This window comes from Cryptomeria japonica, chromosome 8 (genome assembly GCF_030272615.1).
Source record: "Cryptomeria japonica chromosome 8, Sugi_1.0, whole genome shotgun sequence".
Taxonomy (NCBI): domain Eukaryota; kingdom Viridiplantae; phylum Streptophyta; class Pinopsida; order Cupressales; family Cupressaceae; genus Cryptomeria; species Cryptomeria japonica.
Window position 1 is genome coordinate 260312238 of NC_081412.1, and position 18308 is coordinate 260330545.

At 37.8% G+C, this 18308-nt stretch overlaps 1 protein-coding gene across 2 annotated transcripts in view; it reads right to left on the reverse strand.

Moving 5' to 3' along the window:
- Positions 1-1619: 1619 nt before the first annotated feature.
- The window catches only part of LOC131066494 (RGS1-HXK1-interacting protein 1), a 141061-nt gene continuing 124372 nt past the window's right edge, over positions 1620-18308 (reverse strand). For both annotated transcript variants that reach the window (XM_058001265.2, XM_058001264.2), the window contains exon 9: positions 1620-2300. In XM_058001265.2, coding sequence (XP_057857248.2) covers positions 2211-2300 — 90 coding nt within the window. In that variant the 3' untranslated portion in view covers positions 1620-2210. The remainder of the gene's footprint in view (positions 2301-18308) is intronic.

The window sequence follows — 18308 nt, forward strand, 5'->3', positions numbered from 1 at the left end:
CCACTTCTATGAGTGGTCAAGCTTCACAAAAAATATTTTCCAATTTCCAGTTTTGAGAGCCCTTGCTGTGAATGACATGAAAGATAACCATTGAGTCACCCTCAATCTCATCTTCCTAAATTCTGCATTGCAAGACAATCTAAAGTCCCAACATAAAGCTTGAGCTTCCGCTTCATTGTCCATTCCAGCTTCTGATTTTCCTGATGCGTGCCAAAAAATCAGCTGCACCATAGCAATGGCTAAAAGTACAATGATCCACTACTTCTATGAATGGTCAAGCTTCACAAAGAATTTTTCCAATTTCTGGTTTTGAGAGCCCTTGTGAATAACATGAAAGATAACAATTGAGTCACCCTCAATCTGAACTTTCTAAATTCCTCATTGGAACACAATTTGTAGTCCCAAAATCAAAGCTCGAGCTTCCACTTCTTTGTTCGTTCTAGCTTCTGATTTTCTTGATGCATGCCAAAAAATCAGCCATGCTATAGCAATGACTGGAAGTACAATGATCCACCACTTCTAGGAGTGGTCAAACTTCACGAAGAATATTTTCCAATATCCAGTTTTGAGAGCCCTTGCTGTGAATGACATTAAAGATAATCATTGAGTTACCCTCAATCTGAACTTCTTAAATTCCACATTGGAACACAATCAAAAGTCCCAAAACCAAAGCTCGGGCTTCTACTTCATTGTTCATTCCAGCTTATGATTTTCTTGATGCAGCTAGGATCAAGAGACCCAAAGAATCTCTAATTATGCAGCCAGCCTGACACTCCAAGATTGCCCCTTGAAGCTCCATCAAAGTTCAATTTGAATAAGCCAACCAGAAGAGAGAAACCACTTGATATTCTTTCTTATCTCGAAAGAGGGTTTCTATAAACAGTTACATCAACCACCCATTGGATTTGAGACTGCAATTTCACACTAGTTTGCATAGAAGATTTTGTTGAGGAATTCAACTATGTATAGTCACACAGATACGGTAATTCCCAACTACCAAAAATGAACCATTAATTTTCTTAAAACCTCTGTAGTTATGTAAGCATAATAGACTATAGTAAATCAATTAAAAACCTCTCATCCTGCCCCCTAAAAATGAAACTCAGCCTTATGTGCAAAATCCAGTTGATTAAAGCACAATAGTTATCACTGTGTTATTAAAATATACAATGTGACAATTTAGTGGACAACAAGATATGTAACAGTACAAATATTAAAAACCTCTCATCCTGCCCCCTAAAAATGAAACTCAGCCTCATCATTATGTGCAAAATCCATTTGATTAAAGCACGATAGTTATCACTGTGTTATTAAAATATACAATGTGACAATTTAGTGGACAACAAGATATGTAACAGTACAAATATATAGTCAAAAGACTCTTCCAGAATAGCAAAAGCTAAAATTTATTCACTTTTAACATTTGTGCTTTATAAAGATTTTTCAGAGTAATTTTTTAAAGGTTATTTTTACCTTCTTAGTTCCCTGTGACATTGATTTGCATTTCACATTTCCTATATATGTTGTATTTTTTGTGTATGTTTTGTCTTTGTGGGTAAAAGGTATTTACTCAAATTACCATTTCTTGTGCAAGGCCAATATTGTGAAAGGATGTGCTATAAAGCATCGAATACGCAACTCTTTTTAAGTTTTGATTGCAGCAAAGTACAATAGGTGGGGCATAACAGTCTTGCCAATACATTGAATTAGAGATATCTAATTTCTGTGGGTCAACAATAAACAGAAAAAGGACACAATTTTCTCTACCAACTGCAATTGCCTGTCTACCTTAAGCAAACTGCATTTCCAATGTGTATCCATTCTCAGCATTTATAGGATTTTTAATTTATCGGCAATTTTATTCAGCTTCCTTCAGTCAAAACAAAGTATCCCTTTCAAGTTTCATATATTCAGAAGGTAATTGTGAGAAACTTCTAAACACACAATTTTCACTACCAACTGCAATTGCCTCTATAACTTAAGCAAATTGCAATTTCCAATGTGTATCCACTCCCAACATTAAAAGATTTTTAATCTTTCGGCAATTTTATTCAGCTTCTTTCAGCTAAAGAAAAATGTCTCTTTCATATATTGAGAAGGTAATTGCGAGAGATTTCTAATACATGTGCTAACATTCATATTATAAGGTTGGGCTTGGAGAAAAATGATGATGCACAAAAAATTGGCCTTTTCCACTGATTTGGAAGCAATCAAACTGAGATACCATGATTAGTAATTTTTGAAACTTGTTTCACCAGCGAACTCCTTTGACTTTTGGCATCAGAAGCCATCGATGCAACCTATAGACATATAGTAGTAAAAATCATTCATTAAATTCATTGTAATAAACAAATAATCCATCCCACCAAGAGCTATGCACATTATTATCTTTCTTCAAGTTATATCAATTCATTAGCAATAGACAAGAATTAAAGAACTGCAATAGCTAACACAAAGAGCTCTTATGTGTGCCCATTTCCAAATCCTTGACAAAACATTCTACCTACCGCAAAAAGCAGTTGACTTTGGGTTAAACAAAACTGAACACCAAAATCCAACGACAGAAAAAAATATGAACAGAATAAAGCAGCAGAAACAAAGATAAGATTTATCCAAGATTCCAAAGCATAATATAAAAACAACTCCCCACAGGCATAGAGTATGACATAGTCATATATTCTTTAAATGAAATGATAAGAGGAATGACAGAAGTGTAGTGCCTACTTGTGTTAATTCTTGCCATATCTTGTTTAATAAATGATTAAATCGTATATTGTCTGTAATATACTGTAGTTGGCAAACTCAGAGAGTACTTGCCAAGTTTTGAGTTTTAAAAAAAAAAAAATACTCAACATTTAAACCCACTAGATTAACTCACCAGGTTCTGGTGAGTACTCACCAATTTTTTGGCAAGTACTCACTAGAAACTCAACAAATCAAATGAGAAAACTCACTGAACGCAAGAGCTGCATGGGATGCAGCAAAAACACACAAAAAACATGTTTTTCTCCTCTATAAGTTAGCACATGCTCCTGACACTTAGAACACAGTAATCTTGCATCCTTTGGAGCTAATTGGAAGGATTTGTAAGTGAATTTGAAGGGCAAATTCGAAGAATTTCAAGGGCAGATTAGTAAACATTTTTTTTTCATTTTTCTTTTTTGCAAGCATTTAAATTCATTTTGGCTGCAAAAATCTAGCATGTAGGTTAACAAAAATTCATAATTTTCTAAATCTTGGTATTATTTTGAAATTTACTTCCAAAAAATTGGATTCATCACCGTTTTTCGTTCATTGATGCTGATTTCTTTAGGAATTCAATGTTTTGTTTGTACACATAATTTTCCTGATTTTAACCTATTTTAGGGAACAAAATGATTAGGTTATTTTAAATTTATGATGATTTTAACTAATTTATGTTGATTTATAGTAATTTATGTAAATATTTAGGCTAATATTTATGTATTTAAAAATTAAAATGTTGTACTTTCAATTTGTACTTGTAGGTTAGATACAATGGCAAATAAAGGAGCTGCTGGATCAAGCTTAGGCTCAGGCTCAACCTCAAGATCAGCAACGATCACAGGCCATCGTCCAAATGGAGCTAGAGACACTACTTAGAAAAATGCCATATAAGGACCAACACCTAGGTCAGTTGTTTGCATCAAATGCGAATAAACCGCCTTAAATACCATCTTGTCGGCATTACTAATTGTGATGCCAAGCCCTTTCCCAACACCATGGAAGAGATCAAACGAGAGATGTAAAACAAGAGATGAATGCTCACCTTGCATTGGAAGAAGAGAAAAATTTACAAAGGGAGAAGACAAGGGCAGCCATAGTAGCACCCTATAGCTAATGGTGATGGTCCTCAAATGCAACCAGAAACAGATAAAGATACAGCATGTGAAGGAATAGCAAGCTCCCTTCATGGTCTATGCATACAAAGGGCATCAACATCCACTTCATCTACTTCAAGCAGAGTGCCAACATATACATGCACACTACATAGCTTTTTTGTGCCCAAAAACATACCTACAGCACAACCATCATTAGAAGCTACAAGGTGTGACAAGGAGGTGCATCAACAAGTAGATAAGACATGTGCTGGTTTTTGGTACTTCAACAACCTTCCCTTCAATGTGGCAAGCAATTTGGGAAAATTTGGTAGCTGCACCAACAGTAGCTAGAAAAGACTACAAGGAACCTTCTCGGAAAAGACTTAAGTGGGAGGTCGCTCATGAATGCAACTGAAGAGGCATAGTTAATAGTGGAAGAACTAAAGAAGCAAAAGCGCAAGTATGGCTGCAGTATTATTTCAAATGGGTGGTTAGACAAAAAGAACCACACCATTATCAACTTTTTGGTAGCTTCAAATGGTAAGGTAATTTTTTTAAAACCAGTGGATGCATCTAACAAACTAAAAAATGCAAAAACATGTGGTAGGCATAGAGAATGTAGTTCAAATCATAATTGACAATAAGCATCATATGTGGCAGTTGGGAGATTGCTTGAACAAAAGCATGAGTAACTCTTTTGGACCCCTTGTGCAGCACATTGCCTTGACCTTCTTTTAGAGGACATAGGAAAACTTGATCGGGTGAGACCAGTTGTGGATTATGCAAGAAGCATAACAAAATTTGTTTACAATCACCTTTGGGTTTTTAATTTGATGAGAGATCACACCAATGGGATGGAGTTGGTGCGATCAAGTGTCACAAGATTCGCAACGATTTTCCTAACGTTGTAAAGCATTATTGGTTTGTTGACTTCCTTGTAGCAGAGGTTTGTGAGTCAAGTATGGCTAGACTCATCATATTCAAAGAATCTTTAAGGAGGGAAGGTTGCAAGGATAGTCTTTGATAATCTTTTGGCACAAAGAACTACAAAGATCGTAAAGGTAACATCAAAACTTCGATTTTAAATTCAAATTGAATATTTTATTTTCTATGTTTAGTCTTTCATTATAAATTTGTAACCTTAATCTTTTCGACTTTTGAACAAGATCCTTCGATTTTTTAATAAAAATCAAACAAAAACTTCTGAAAACATTTCAGGATATAAAAAATGCAAATTTTTTGTTTTAAAAATCCACCAAAAACATATTCGGCTCTAATACCATGAAATAGTAATTGCATAAATTACAAGGAGAGGAAAACTCCTTAAATAGACAAAATTATAAAAGAACCTTTCCATAATGGAAATGATCAAGAACTGAAACTCATAAGGGAAACTCACTAAAAAGAACTAAATGACTAATATGACCATTACTGTTGAAATTATCTAGCTGGCTCAGATTATCAAACTTTAATGTTGCTAAAAGCAATTAAAGTTTGATCATTATCTATGCGTTTAAACTCATTAGGGTTGGGCCCAGAATAATCGTAATTAAACTGTAATAGGTCTGGACCTATTCTAGGCGGTAAAAGTATGTCTTGTAATTAATCATGCCCTATATGTAACTTGTGGGGTTTTGGCGCCAAGTTAAAGGATTAAATTTAGATTATATGTGCTAGCCGACTTAGGTGAATTAAGGAGGCCAAGCCTCCTATATATATGCAAGTATCATTCATTGTAACCACACATCTTCAGCGAAATTCTCCATTCAGCAAGTTCAATCTTCTATCAGCGAAATACTCCTAGCATCAGCGAACTATTGGAGAAAGTAAACAAACCCTATCCAAGGTCAGAGCAGACTGTCTGTCTAGGGCAGCGAATTGATTTGCAGGTGTAGTGAAGCTCATCTACAAGACAGCAGAGGCAGCGAAATCCTTCCTAGGCACAACGAACATATCCTCAAGTCTGCAATTTGGTGATCAGTGAACTCCTTTGGCATAGCGAACCTCTTCTCATAGTCAGCAAACCATCTTGCAGGGTCAGCACACATACCTTCAGGTCTGCAATTTATCAGTGATCAGTAAACTCCATTTGTGGACTGCAGATAAGTTACATGCTTGTTCTATTTGCTGACCTGATACTATTGTGTTAAATACTTAATGTGATGAAGCCAATTGTAAAGAGACCTACTGATCGTTGATTAATAAGATCTGAGAAATTTGGCTGGGTTTTTCACCTCCAAGAGAGAGGTTTTCCCAGGATAATTGTTTGTGTTGTCTTGTGTTTCGTTTGCATTGTTTACTTCTGAGTTTTATTATTAAGTCTGATCACTAAAACTAACATGGTATTAGAGCAGGTTCCTTCTATAAAGCCTAACAACTTGAAGGTAGATCTTGTATTACTTCTTTTGCAGGACTAGGGCTAGCATGAATCAGCAACGAATCTGGACAATATACCTGCTTGTCAAATTGAGGGCATCGATGGGGCCATAACAAGAATATTAAGGGTTCAACCTTTGTATACAGTTGTTCTTACTCCTCTACCCTCATTTGCTTACCTCTGTTAAGAAAGGTTGGGAGACTTGTATCTGCCTGCCTTGTCGTTATTGGTATTAGTTCTTTTCTACAACACTAGTTTGGGTCTTAAAAAGTGCACAGGGTTCTCTTGCTTGTTAACTATTTCATCAGAGAGTGCCTTCATATGTTGGTTTGTGCACTTGTTTCCTTCGAGCTTCAGATCTTGAGTATTTCTTTTATTCCATTAAGGGCGGTATAATTGTCATCCTAAGGTTTGTAACTATCACCCTAGTTCGAGCTTTGTTCTTGCTTTAAGAATTTGTTCTAATCCTTAGTTCGGATTGTTGAAGTTGGCATTCGGATTGTCTTACTCTCTATTTTGAGAATGTTTATCTCTCATCCTTCCTGATGTGATTTGCTATGAATATGCAACGATCCAAATTGATGCATTGATCTGAATATATCATCCTTGACACTTAATATTATCAACATATGTTGCAGATATAAAACTAGGAGTATCCTGATGGATATACCAGCAAGCATAAATAGGAAGATTGAAAGATGAATGAAATTTATAGGAGATTTAGAAATATGGAACATTAGTTGAAAACATATAATGAATAGTGTCCTTTAATCATTGGTGTGATAGGCATGTAAAAGTAAGATGCCTTAGTCATCCTATTCAATAGCTATGCCTAATGATGGCCTTACCATCTTCATATTATGATCTGATCCTTTATGATACTTGCTACATAGTTCTGATGCACCGTATTCTATCTAAGTCTTGAAATGCTCAATAGTCTTGCTGCTCTGGAATTATATACTCTTATGGTGTATCTCTTGATTTGCATCAAATATTTTAACATCGTATGGACTGTATTTTATGTTCTATGAGTGTTTTATGTTTGGATAAGGTTGTCATGTAGGGTTGTGACTGTGAAACTCTTGGTTCTCATCAGCTCTTCGTAAAACTCTCATGATCTTTGATATACTTTCATTGTAGCCTTGCTCTGTTGCTCTTGTGTAGAGGACTGCTTTTAGCTCTAATGTATTCTTTTTTTTTTCTGCCATGACTTTCACTGTCCTCCTTACATAATATTCATTGTGATATCTATCTCTTCAATACTGCCTATTACATTTTGAAATAAGTATTCTCTTGATGATGAAACCTAAGATCAATGAGGTATCTAACTTAGTTCTTTTGATCACATGTTTGTGTTCAACTACATTGTGCATCTTTTGAGTGGTTGATACTCATATTTGATTTTACGCACTCGCTGGAAAGGTAATTTGGCTTATATACCTTGCTTATGGATTTTGTAATATGTTAGATTGTCAAAGTTTTCTGAAGTCATCCACTTGCCTTAATTTTCTGATCAGATCAGGCACGACTATCTCTTTGTTATGGAAAACAATTTTTACATTAAAGAATGTTGTGTAGTGAGTGAAGTTGATCATATTCTTTGGACTAGCAATGTACAAAATCCTTGTGTTATACTTGTTGAATTTCCGGGCTGTGCTTGTTCACCGCAGGCAAACATCAGATTGTTGCCTTCCCAACCATAGACGATAAGGTCTTATCATCACCCCCAAGCACAAGTTTTCTTACTACGAATTTCATATATTCATTGTGTGTGAAAGACTACAAGACAATTGAATATATATGAGGTAAGACTACCTAAAAGACCTCAAGTCGGCCTTACTGATTTGACGCCAAGAATAGGGTCAGTCCTATTTAATTACAAGTTACTTATTTAGGGCCAGACCAATACCTTTGTATTAAACATATAAGCTGAGCATTTTATGGAGAATTGCTAAGGCCGAAAAGCCAATTAGCAATTCCAAGACTAGGTAGGCCCTCGCTAGGGATCCAACCTAGCTACATGTCAACAATACTAACTGTTTTGAGCAATCTTTGCATATGTTGTCAATGGTGGAAGTCTAGTCAACAAAGTGATAAGTTATGTTACAAGTTCATGAATTTTCTTGTTAATTCATTCTATTGGGATATTGAATCATGTTTGATCCTAACATTGATGCTTCTCTTCAAGATAGTCTTGAACTATCATGCCTTCAAGCTTCAGAGGGAGCTTGGTAATAAGAGCCTACAAAAACTCTCAGTTCATTCCTTCACTTGAAGGTATGCCATGATCATAAGGATTGTGCTATGGGTCCATTTCATAAAAGTGAAGTAAGGAAAAGATTGGCATTTCTCATTTTTATGGAAACTTAGTTGGTTGCTTTCATTAATTGATTCTTATCACAATCTTATATTAAGAATCAAGAGGGAGTTCCATGTTCCCTACAATCCTCAGTAATTGTGTTAATAGAAGTATTGAGAAATATGAAGCTAGATGTATAGCTCTTAGTTATAAGGAAACACTTGCTCATGTTGCTAGATATACTAATATTAGAATCATTATAGCTAATGTTGTAGCTAAAGGCTAGAAGTTGGATATAAAGACTACTTTTCTTAATTGAATAATTAGAAGAATATGAGATTCAAGATAGAGAATCTCATGTGTGCAGATTGAAGAAAGCTCTATACGGCCTCAAGCAGGCTCTTCGAGCTTGGTACAAAAAGGATTGATAAGTATTTAATTAGTTTAGGATCTTGCAAGAATGATGTTGATTCTAACCTTTACTTTAAAAGTATTCAATAGTGAAATGCTAATTCTGTTTTTTTTTTTTATATATATGTGGATGATTTATTTCTAATTGTTGGAGATAGTCTCATCATTAGATGTAAGAAAGAATTAGCCACTGAATTTGGAATGAAGGATCTAGGCCTAATGCATTAATGTCTAGGACTAGAAGTATGGCAAAGATCTTATCCTTAGTCAAGAAAAATATGCCATTGATATGATGGATTGCAAACCTATGTCTACTCCTATAGAAATTGAGTTTATCTGCAGCTAACTCTGATTTTGTAGATCCATTAGAGTACAGGTAGTTGATTGGATCCTCAATGCATCTAGTTAACACTAGACATAATATTTGTTATGCAGTGAGTGCCCTCAGCCAATTCATGAACAAACCTAAGCATGTTCATCTTGTTGCAACCACAGATATCCTGAGATATTTGCGAGAAACAGTTGGCTACGGGCTGAAGTATTCAGCCAACACTGTCATTTCCTTGGAAGACTACTTTGATTATGATTGGGAAGAATGTATTATTGACAAGAAGGATACTTTAGGAATCTGTTTCAAGTTGGGTTCAGTCGTGATCTCTTGTGCCAGCAGGTATCAGTCCTCAATTGCATTGAGTACAGGGGAAGTTGAGCACATTGCATCAAGTGTGAAGCAATGAGGCTTCACAAAGCTTCTTGCTAGGTTGTTTGGGCAACCTTGGAAACCCACAGTCATTAATTGTGACAATCATGATTGTATTAAGATGTTTGTTAATCCTGTGTTTTATGATAGGTCAAAACATGTGGAATCTCATTATCACTACATTTGTGATATGATACAGAAAAGTGCAATTCAGCTAAAATATGTCAGCACTATTGCAGTTGTTCTCACCAAGCCTCTTGCTCGAGTGAAGTTTGTGTACTTCAGAGAGAGACTTGGAGTTGTGGAGAACACAGCTTTAGCTAAGAGGGAGTCTCAATCCTAGTGATGCATTAAGTTGCATCTTCCACCCTCTATGGGCAATGCAAGGTGGAGTCACCCTCTGCGGGCAATGCAAGGTGACATTGGATCTTTCTCTGGGAGAAGATTGAGGTGAAAGACCTCCTCCACCCTCTGCGGGCAATGCAAGGTGGAACCACCCTCTGCGGAAAGCAAGGTGGCAGGTTATTCTTCTCAGTAGAGAAGTTTTGAGGTGTAAGACCTCTTCTCACACTCTGCGGGCAATGCAAGGTGAATCCATCCTCTACGGGCAATGCAAGATGGATATCATGAAAGAAGTTCATGATGTGTATCTATATATTTGTGTGTATTCATTTCTTGCAGGTGTGCATAATAAAGTTTTGGATCCATCCTTTGTGGGCAATGCAAGATGGATATCATGGAAAGGTCCATGATGATTTGTTATTTGGCTAGAATCCTCCCTAGCTAAGAGGGAGTGTTGAAATTATCTAGCTAGATCGGATTATCAAACTTTAATGTTGCTAAAAGCAATTAAAGTTTGATCATTATCTATGCATTTAAACTCATTAGGGTTGGGCCCAAAATAATTGTAATTAAACTGTAATAGGTCTGGACCTATTCTGGGCGGTAAAAGTAAGTCTTGTAATTAATTATGCCCTATATGTAACTTGTGGGTTTTTGGCGCCAAGTTAAAGGATAAAATTAAGATTATATGTGCTAGCTGACTTAGGTGAATTAAGGAGGCCAAGTCTCCTATATATATGCAAGTATCATTCATTGTATCCACACATCTGCAACGAACTTCTCCATTCAGCAAGTTCAATCTTCTATCAGCGAAATACTCCTAGCATCAGCGAATCCCCTTCTAGCATCAGTGAACTATTGGAGAAAGTAAACAAACCCTATCCAAAGTCAGCAGACTGTCTGTCTAGGGCAGCAAATTGATTTGTAGGTGTAGTGAAGCTCATCTACAAGACAGTAGAGGCAGCGAAATCCTTCCTAGGCACAACGAACATATCCTCAAGTCTGCAATTTGGTGATTAGTGAACTCCTTTGGCATAGCGAACCTCTTCTCACAGTCAGCAAACCATCTTGCAGGGTCAACACACATACCTTCAGGTCTGCAATTTATCAGTGATCAGCAAACTCCATTTGTGGACTGCAGATAAGTTACATGCTTGTTCTATTTGCTGACCTAATACTACTGTGTTAAATACTTAATGTGCTGAAGCTAATTGTAAAGAGACCTACTGGTCATTGATTAATAAGATCTGAGAAATTTGGCTGGGTTTTTCACCTCCAAGAGGGAGGTTTTCCCAGGATAATTGTTTGTGTTGTCTTGTGTTTCGTTTGCATTGTTTACTTCTGAGTTTTATTATTAAGTCTGATCACTAAAACTAACAATTACATGCTAAATATAACATTATTACTTTAATAGTTGAAGCCCTTGGTTACAGTTTTTTGTTTGGTAGATGGGGATCAAAACCCAATGGGGTATATTTATGAGGCCATGCATACAACCAAAGGGTCCATCCATAACAATTACAAGGGGGACAGCCTTAAGTTTGAACCCGTTTGGGAGATCATTGATCAAAGGTGGAATAATCAACTCCACTAACCCATTCGTGCAACAGGGTACTTCTTGAACCTAGATTTTACATTTGGATAGCTTCTTATATCCTAATAGAGAGGTTATGGAGCCTCACAACATGCATTCTAAGGATGATACCCCAGGTATAGATGAGAGACCTCATTATTCAAGACCAACACTATTACAAGACTAGCAAGGGTAAGCTCTTTTCTTTGGAACTAGCTATCCTAGGAAGAACCACTCAATCACCAAGTAACAAAAATTGGAGTCTTTAAATCAAATTCATTTTACAAGTTACAAATTTCAAATTTACAGCTGATGATAATTTGATAAAATATAGTTTGCTTACTAACTCTTTAATATTTTGTTTTCTAGATTCTTTGTCGATAGATTGGCATGCAAATGCCCCAAATCTTCAAAGATTAGCCCTTCACATTTTGTGCAAACCTTGTAGTGCATCCATTTGCAACCACAATCGGAGTTTGTTCGAGGCCATCCACATGAAAAAGAGGAACAAATTAGCTTAAGAACACCTCAATGACCTTGTCTTTGTGCAATACAACCCTTGTGTTCACACAAGAAGGGTAGAGGACAAATCAGAGGAGATCATTGATTTTGATGACATTAATCCTTAGCGATTGAACACGACAGAATTGTTGTGATCTAATCACACATCACCACATCCCAGATGGGGACCACCTACTTTTTAGGCCCTCTCGGTCCTTTGTTTTGGTTTTTGGGGGTCTTTTGGTGGTAGTTTCGTCAGTCTCTCCACTTTGCGAGTGTTCGGGGGTCAAATTGATTCAGTTTGCTTTTTGTTTGAGTGAATTTGCTGAAGTCTAGGGCCGGTTTTGTCAATTTTAGGGTTTCTGCCTTTAGTCCTAGATTTTAGGGGTTTCTATTAGGGTTTTGGAAAAACTGAACATATAATTGGAATCAGGACCCTTCGAGGAACCTCACCGTAAAATTTGAGCCAAAACGGAGCAATTTTCTACTTTTAGAAAGTTCCTATTTTTTAGGGATTTTACAAAGTCCTAGAAAGTCTTCATTTTGCCAAAAATCAAACTTACTATTTTCAGTAAGTTTCTATTTATAGTAAGTCATTTTGTGTCCTGTTTTAGGGACTAACGCTGAAATTTCGAAAAGTTTCTATTTTTGGAAAGATTATTTCTGACAGGACTATTCAAGCAGGTGATGAAGATCAAGCATTCACAACTACTAATTCCGGAAATTCAAAAAGCAGACAGGATCAATCAAAAATGGCTTGAGTGTTGGAAGCCCATTCCCGAAGTGGAAAGCTCAAAAAATTTATCTCTGTCTAGGAAATCACCCCAAATCCATTAATCGTAGCCTGCTCTGGAAGAAGCTAGAATGGATAAGTCTGGATGAAGAAGGATCAAATTTCAAGGCAAGGTGAAATTGGCGCCCTAGGAGTCAAGTAGGCACCAAAATTGATGCATCATGGAATCCATTCCGCAATCAAGAATCCCTCCCTAAGTCAAAAATCCACCCTAGGAGTTGAAAGGGCGCTCAAGGAGAGGTGTTATGGAAAGTACAAAACACTTCAAATTCCATGCCTCATGCAAAAAACCGCCCAAGCACCAAGATGGGGTGCCAAATCCATGGAGAGATGGAAAATTGCAGAAATAAAGAAATTCCATGCCCAAGTCCAAATGGTGCCCAAAGGGAGTGAAGGGTGCCAAAATGAAAGTTCCTTGGAAATCAAGAAATGGAGGGAATTCCGGCTCCAAACTCTTGTGACCATTTCACACATCGCCCCATTAGAATGGAGACCCCCTCTTTTTCTTAGGGTTTTTGCTTTCCTTGGTTAGGTTTCCTCTCTGCTTGCTGGGTTTTGGAGTGAAGTGAGTGGTCACCTGGGCCGGGTAGATTAAGGTTTCTCTCTGAAAGCTCGTCTTAGGGTCTCTTTCAAGTTGAGTCCAGCCTGGTCTTGGGAAGTCCTTAGTTGTCTGCCTGGAGCCCTAGGTTTGCCTTACTGGATCTTTTCCTTTCAAGAGAAATGAAGATGGATAGGATGATAGGTCTTAGGACAGGGTAGGTCTGGATTGGTGGTTTTCTTGTCAAAGTCCTGATTTCCTCTAGGTCCGAGTCGATTGAGCAAAGTCGGTGGTCAGAGAGAGATGGAAGTGGCGATTTCAGAAACTGATGAACAAATGCACTTGATGATGATTGAAGGAGTTTTGAAAAGATATGATCAAGGTTGGTAACTTTTGAGGTGTAATTGGGAAAGTTGATACATGTTTCACCTTGAAGAATAGTTTTTAGACTTTGAAATGATGAAAGCCAGCCTGGGAGGAGATTTTCGCTCCTGACCCTTCCAAAGGGTCTAGAGAGAAATCTTCCTTTCCTGCCTTCCTTTGGCCCTGAAAACCTAGTTGGACCTTGCTTAGACCAAGTTGGATGAGGAATTGTCTTGATTATGAAAGGAGGAAGATGATTTGATCAAATTTGGAAGAAAATGAGATGAACCAAGGTGAGAAACTAGCCCAGAATAGGGATTTCGCTCCTGGCCCTTCCAAAGGGTCCAAAGCGAAGATCCTTCAAGACCTCAAATTCTCACTTATCAAGGCTGCAGGTTTCCCTCCTGCAGTCAAGTGTCATGAATTGATGATCGAGTATGCCCGGCACTATGATTCACACTCAAGGACAATCATAGCCAAGGATGGAACTATCTTAGCCTACCTTTTAGAGGAAGCTATAAGTGAAGCTTTTCATCTCCCAGAGCATAAAGACATGATCTACAAGAGCTTGGAAGGAGCTAGGTCTATCTACGAGGATGATCCTGATTCCTGTCTGAACTTCATCAACAAGAATTGGTTGCTCAAAACTCAACCTCGTTTGAACAAGATTCCCAATACACCGCATACATTCGACTTCCAAGAAGAATTCAAGGACTTGATAACCTTGCTCAATCGGGTCACGGGTGCCTCTCAAGCTTTCTTCTTCGACAAGTGGATGTTCTTCTTCATACAACTGATCGTCCAAAGAAAGGGAATGCTCAATTGGGCTAGAATCATTAGCAACAACCTAGACGTGCAGTTGAGAAGGCTAAATCCTACCAAGTCATTTCACATGAGTTCATATGTTATATATGCCTTGATCAGAAGTTTTGAGTACGCAGGGTTACCGCACAGAGGAGTTGTTGGGAGAGGACCCGGAGAAATAAGAGTTTGTGATTCTTATGTTCAATTGCATCATTCACCAAGGACTGACTACAAGCTAGTCAATGACACCTTCACGATGTATATCACCAGGACATTGCAAGGGAGGATTCACAATCGACTGTCTCTGGACGCGCAAGAACTCGTGAAGAAGCATGGTGCTTGGTTCATTCAGTTTCCAAAATTCCCATACATCAAAGTTCATGGATGTCCTTCACCTCCCTACATGTTGCCGAGATATCCTACAGACGGGATAATACTACTTGAGGTGACTAGATAGTTGCCAGCTTATGCAAAGGCATCAAGACACAAGCATGGAAATGGAATTCTCGTACCCATCCTACTAGGGAACTCAGTTGAAGTATGTCCTAATACTCAAGTCGCGGAGGATGCAGAGAAAGAATTATCTCTATATTCATTCACATCCTTTGCCTCAAGGGAGAATTTGGATCCTCATGGTCATATAGAAGAGACAGTCAGGAAGAAGTACAAACATGAGTTTCAAGTGGAGGACTTTTGGATGAATGTCCAGGATGATGTAGAGGTCAAAAGAAAGATGCATTCCAGATTACCCTTGGATCTCATCAGGAAATGCAAAATTTACACAGTAGCCGATCAAGCCCAGGACAGTTGTACATACCTCCAATCATCCTATGAGAAGGAAGATAAAGAAGTGAAGGTAGATTGGAATGAGCCCAAGGTTTTAGACCTAAGAGCTTTGATGGCCCCAGTTTTATCTTGCACTCGCAGATGGGTGGACGTACAACATCAAAAGTTGAAGTTGCAGAATGTATCCATAACATTCACCTTGGAAACAAGACTAGAAGGAGAGGCAAGTGTGAGTGAGAATACTTCTCATTCCAAAGGTTCAAAGAGGAAAGAAGGACCTGAGAAGAGAGAACCTTCCAAGAAGAAGCAGAAAGTGAATCCTGATCGTCCACCAAGCACATCTTCTAGGCATGAAAAGGAAGCAAGTCAAGGAGAAGATCAGAGGCAGATAGTGTATGAAATTGATGAGTCTATGGAATCCATGGTACAGAATGATAAACAAGGAAAAGGACAGACACCTCAGCATTCATCGAGTCAATCTCCCCAGGTTGGTGCTCATGAGCAACAAGAAGAAAAGAATGATGATGAAGCAACATCTCCTTTCAGGGAAGATAGACCTCTGCCTAAAGAAATACAAGTGAGGGAAAGGAAATCTATCATTCCAGATTGGCTAAAAGAGAGGTTGACAAGGGTAGTTGTGGTCGAAGAGGAAGAACAAGTATTTGACTTGGAAAGCCTCATAGGAAATTCTCATGAAGAAATAGAAAAGAAGAAGGCCACAAAGATGTCAAAGGTAATTAGAGATGAGACAGGATCCAGAAAAGTGCAGATAGCTACACCAGTGGTGGACAAGTATGAAGATGAGATTCTAGCAGAAGAATACGATCTGGAAACATTCGATCTTGGTCCACTTACCACCGTGCAAGCCATGGAAGAAGCAACTGATTCACTGAAAGCACTTAATGACAAACTCAAAGAAGAAATGGAACAGAATAAGAAACTAGAAAAGGAGGTCAGTGCTTGGAGGAATTATTTTAGCCATCTTAATCAACCTTTGAGACGACATGATCCAGCAATATCTCCTTTGCATGCACTTCCTCTTGAATCAATAAATGAGGCAGAAAGGGTAAAGAGCTTGGTCCAACTCATGAGTTCTTGGATTGATGAATCTTACAAGGTGGCCATGGAATTTGCAACAAGGATGATGAAGACGGTCCACCGTGCTATCCAAGTTCTTGAGATCATCCATAATCTATTGGTAACTGTGGATGCATTTGCTCACACTAGAGATGTTGTCATCCCGATCTTGCAAGTGATAAGGAGGACTCCAAGATAGGTTCTAGCGCAAGAGAAGATAATGAATGGAGAAGCCCATAGCCTTCTACAGTGGTCAACTTTGCTCCAGATAAAGGAAGTTCTTTTCGAAGATATTAGTTCCAGATGTGGCCGAGTTGAGGTAACCATCCACCCTATTCAAGACAAGGTGTTTGAGGTATTATGTACGATCCTTGGCAGAAGAATTGAGATCGAGACGGATGTAGACATTCAAGAATTGGAAGACAAGATCAAGATCATCTTTTGCAAAGAGGAGAACACAGTCACCGAAGAGCAGCAAAATCAAATGCATGCTACTATGTTCCTGATTGAGAAAACAAAAGAGGTGGAGCTTGGATGGGAGACAACTCTTCTCACTGCCTTTGATCAAGTTCTTCACTTGGAGGAACGGATGAAGAATCTTCCTGAGATTCCCATTGCTGCGATTGAGGCGGTCACGTCCAAATTCATTGAATATGCTAGAAAAGAGCATAGAAAGGGGAACAAAGTTCTAGATGAAAAGTTGTTATAAAATGATGTGGCAACTTAATTCCTATTGGTCTATGTCTCCTCGTTATTTGTGCCAATTCCTATTGGCTATGGATTGATAATGTTAATCTAAATGGGGACTTTTTTGTAACAAACCCTAATTACGGTTTAGGTGTCAAAATCTCAGCCATCGATCTTCTTTTGATCCAGGTCGTTCATTGTATTTGAGAGTGCTATATAAGCCCTCACTCATTTCATTTTAAGAAGTTAGAAAAAAGTTAGAGAGTTAGAGAGAAATAAGTTTAATATCAGCAGCAGAGAAATAAGGTGTGAAGAGAGAAATTTGAACAATTGTTGTTTCATTTGGCTATGAGATCAATAAAATATTGAAGTTATGGTGTTGTATTGCAATCCTTGTGGCTATTTTCATGGTTGTTTATTTTCTTGAATCACTCTTAGTAGAGATAGCATTTAAGTTTTAAGTTTGAAGGACGAATGTTGTACTTGATCTTTGATAAGACTCACATTCCAAACCACTAGCTCCTTACTGATTGTACGAACGCCCTGTGTGGTCAACTGGAAACATCGAGATTGTTTAAGAGTTCAATCATTGTTGGAGGCATTGATATGTATCTTACTAATAGTATCTATCCCCTTTAGTGATTTGAAAATCATTGAATCCCCTTAGAAGATCGCACCAATTCCAGTGGAGTTGTAACCTCTTGGCAATACTGAAATTGGTAGAGTCCTCTCAAGACCAATCATCACTGAGTCATTCTTAGGATTAATTTAGTCTCGCCTCTTTGAAACCTTTATCTTTTGATCTTTTTTTTTGAAACCAGTTAGCGTTAGGAAAATCTTGTTCCCTCATTTGAAAAGTAGTCACATGAACAAGCTTTCTCTGAAAGTACGTAAGGCCCCTTGAAAAACAGTAAACACAACGACCACTGGTGCTTATCCACGAGTAGAGAACCTACATAAACAAACCTTGAAGTTTCACCGATTGATCCTTCTTTGCGATATCTTCAGCATTCGGTAACTTTACCCAAGAGAGGATAAGATACCTCTGGGTATTTTATTTTGTGTTTGGTCGTGTACAAAATACACATGAACACAACCCAAAATGCCGCCCTAGGAAGTCAAAGAGTGCCAAAACTACTCTGTCATGGAATTCATAAAAAGGGTCAAAGTTCCTTCCTCTTAGCAAAATGCCGCCCTACTCCTCAGGAGGGCACCAAA